The sequence below is a fragment of the Pinus tabuliformis genome, chromosome X (genome assembly GCF_031772625.1).
Source record: "Pinus tabuliformis cultivar Carrire ecotype Pingquan chromosome X, CPIR1, whole genome shotgun sequence".
In the NCBI taxonomy this organism is placed as follows: domain Eukaryota; kingdom Viridiplantae; phylum Streptophyta; class Pinopsida; order Pinales; family Pinaceae; genus Pinus; species Pinus tabuliformis.
The window spans coordinates 1,165,978,748-1,165,981,071 of record NC_142308.1 but is presented as its reverse complement, the minus strand read 5'-3'; the positions used below and the strand labels follow the sequence as shown (position 1 = coordinate 1,165,981,071).

The window sequence follows — 2,324 nt, the reverse complement described above, 5'->3', positions numbered from 1 at the left end:
TTTTATGAAGATTAAATTTTTACCATCTACCTAAAAATTATTGATTATTAAATTAAACTTGAGAAAACCCTATAGCAAAATACATATATCTAACCACATCATTAATAGTAGTAATAAATTAAAGTAATATTATCATTTAGTTATTTTATGGTTTTATAATTAATAGTAATAATATTTTAATTTAGTTTTTTTAATAGTTTTATTTTTAAATATTAGCAATGTGATATAAATTAATAAATAAATATATTTATGCCTTTCATAAATTAATATTTATCCATATTTATAAACTATTTAATTTATATAAATACACTAATATATTTTGATTTTATTTTTATCATTATAAAATTTAATATTTAATACAAGTGGATTTAATAACTAAAACATAAAAACATATATTTCCTTCTCAAAAGCCACAAATCTCCAAATAAAAGAAGATATGGTATGTCTACCTCCGTAAAATAAATGGTTGAAACCTTCCTAAAATGAATGACCTGGACACGTCTCTTTTTGATGAGTCGTATTCTTAAGAACGCTGAGGGTCATATTACAAAATGCATGTATACTGACAGATAAAGGAATAGGTCAAGGATGCTCAACACGATCACTATTTGTTCGCGTTGTGTCGCTTATGGCCTGGCCTCTCTTCTGCTTTTGATATTTTTGCACGGCGGAAATATTCATGAAGACTCATAATTTTCAAACCATGTTCACGATCTGTTCTCCTTCTCCTGAACAGCCCATTAGATCGAAAAGAGCTCCAGTCACAGAAATATAATTATAAAGATGGAGAAGCCGACCTACACCTCCAATCACCAAGAACGGTGGGCGTTGAGAAAAAGCTGGGAGCCTCTTCTGCTGCCGCCGCCCCAATAAATAGTTTTGACTGTACAGGCAGCGGCAGCTGCAGCTACATGATGGTGCAGGAATTCGTATTGTCTTCACTGAACATGTCAGTGTACTGCTCGTCTGTGCGATTAGGGTTCATGAGGAAACTCGGGTCCACGTTCCGAACGTAGCCGCGAGGAGCCTTCTTGTCGTAAGTCCCAGCAGCGTAGGGATGGTATGCCATTTCGGCAGGTACATAAGGCCAAATCTCTGTGGGCTTACCGGTGCGCTTCACCCTCCGCAGCACTTTGGATACCTCCACGTATCCAGTTACCGTTAACTTTTGCTCCTTTCTGTTCACATCCACCGATTGCACGCCTGCGCATGTGACATTCATCACATGAGATAAGGTGCTCTAAGAGATGATTCAATCACCATTAAGGTTTATATTTATGATAGAAGTATTGTATAACTGATAATAATATCTGAGAACATCTTAATATGATTTATAATACTAAAAAGCGATGCACCATGTGAACAAACCCAGTTAAAGAACCACACCGAAAACTCAGTGCTCACCTTTCATGGACGAGACTGACCTCTTCACTCTCTTCTCACAGCCGTCACAATCTATATTGCGGACTCTCAACATGACAGTCTGCAACAGTTCCCAAAATTAAAACAATGATCAGCTTTATAGGATAAAATTTACGGCGTTGTCCAGGTTTTGGAGTTTTGGGTGGAATATGTTTCAGAAAAATTTAATAATTTGTCGTTTAAAATGTATTTTTGCTGGTATATAAAGATTCAGCATCTTAATTTTTTTAAATTTAATAACATTCATTAAAAATTACAACAAATCCCTACCAAATTCTTAATCAATCCTAAAGCAAAAAAGAAAGAGAAAGAAAGGAAAGCACAGAAAATCATCAAATGCTCATTTAAACTGGAAATTAACGAAATACACATCATAATTAATTAATAAAAGTGGGTGATGCAGTATACCTGCAACTGTAATTGCTTGACGTGTCTCCTGCGATCGCCGAAGAAACTCGATACATAATCCAGCGCGCCCATCGAGCAGAAACTTGAAAGAAATCTCGAGTGTGCTTTGAAAACGGCAGAAATATCTATCTCCAGACCTAGAAGCAGATATGTTGTATAAAAGGAGAGGGCACAGATTTTATAGGCAAACTCGAAACTACTAGGCGGTCTTAATGGTTGGAATTAGCAATATCTACCAGTTCTAGTTGTATTAAAATGATGAAAGCCGGTTTCAATTTGATATTCACATTTCCAAGCAGCTTACACGCTAAAAAAATTCGCCAGGTGGAATGCCACGATAGTAGCAAAACAGCGTTGGAGCCCACTTCTTTGTAGAGAAGGCCCTGTAGCAGGTCGGATCGGATACTGCGCCAGAGTCGCGATGATATTTTGAAGCTCTTGCCTACCCATTGTTAACGTCAGTTGCTGGACGATGGTGATGGTGATGGCAATTC

General features: G+C 36.4%; 1 protein-coding gene across 1 annotated transcript; it reads right to left on the bottom strand.

Annotated features, from left to right (window-relative positions):
* Positions 1-368: 368 nt before the first annotated feature.
* Positions 369-2,004, bottom strand: LOC149144048 (heavy metal-associated isoprenylated plant protein 20-like). Its single transcript, XM_089448656.1, has 3 exons — positions 1,831-2,004; positions 1,405-1,483; positions 369-1,203 (listed from the first exon to the last, which is right to left on the bottom strand). Exons 1-3 carry the CDS (start codon positions 1,900-1,902, stop codon positions 908-910), a joined length of 447 nt encoding a protein of 148 aa, XP_089304782.1. The 5' UTR covers positions 1,903-2,004; the 3' UTR covers positions 369-907.
* Positions 2,005-2,324: the final 320 nt, after the last annotated feature.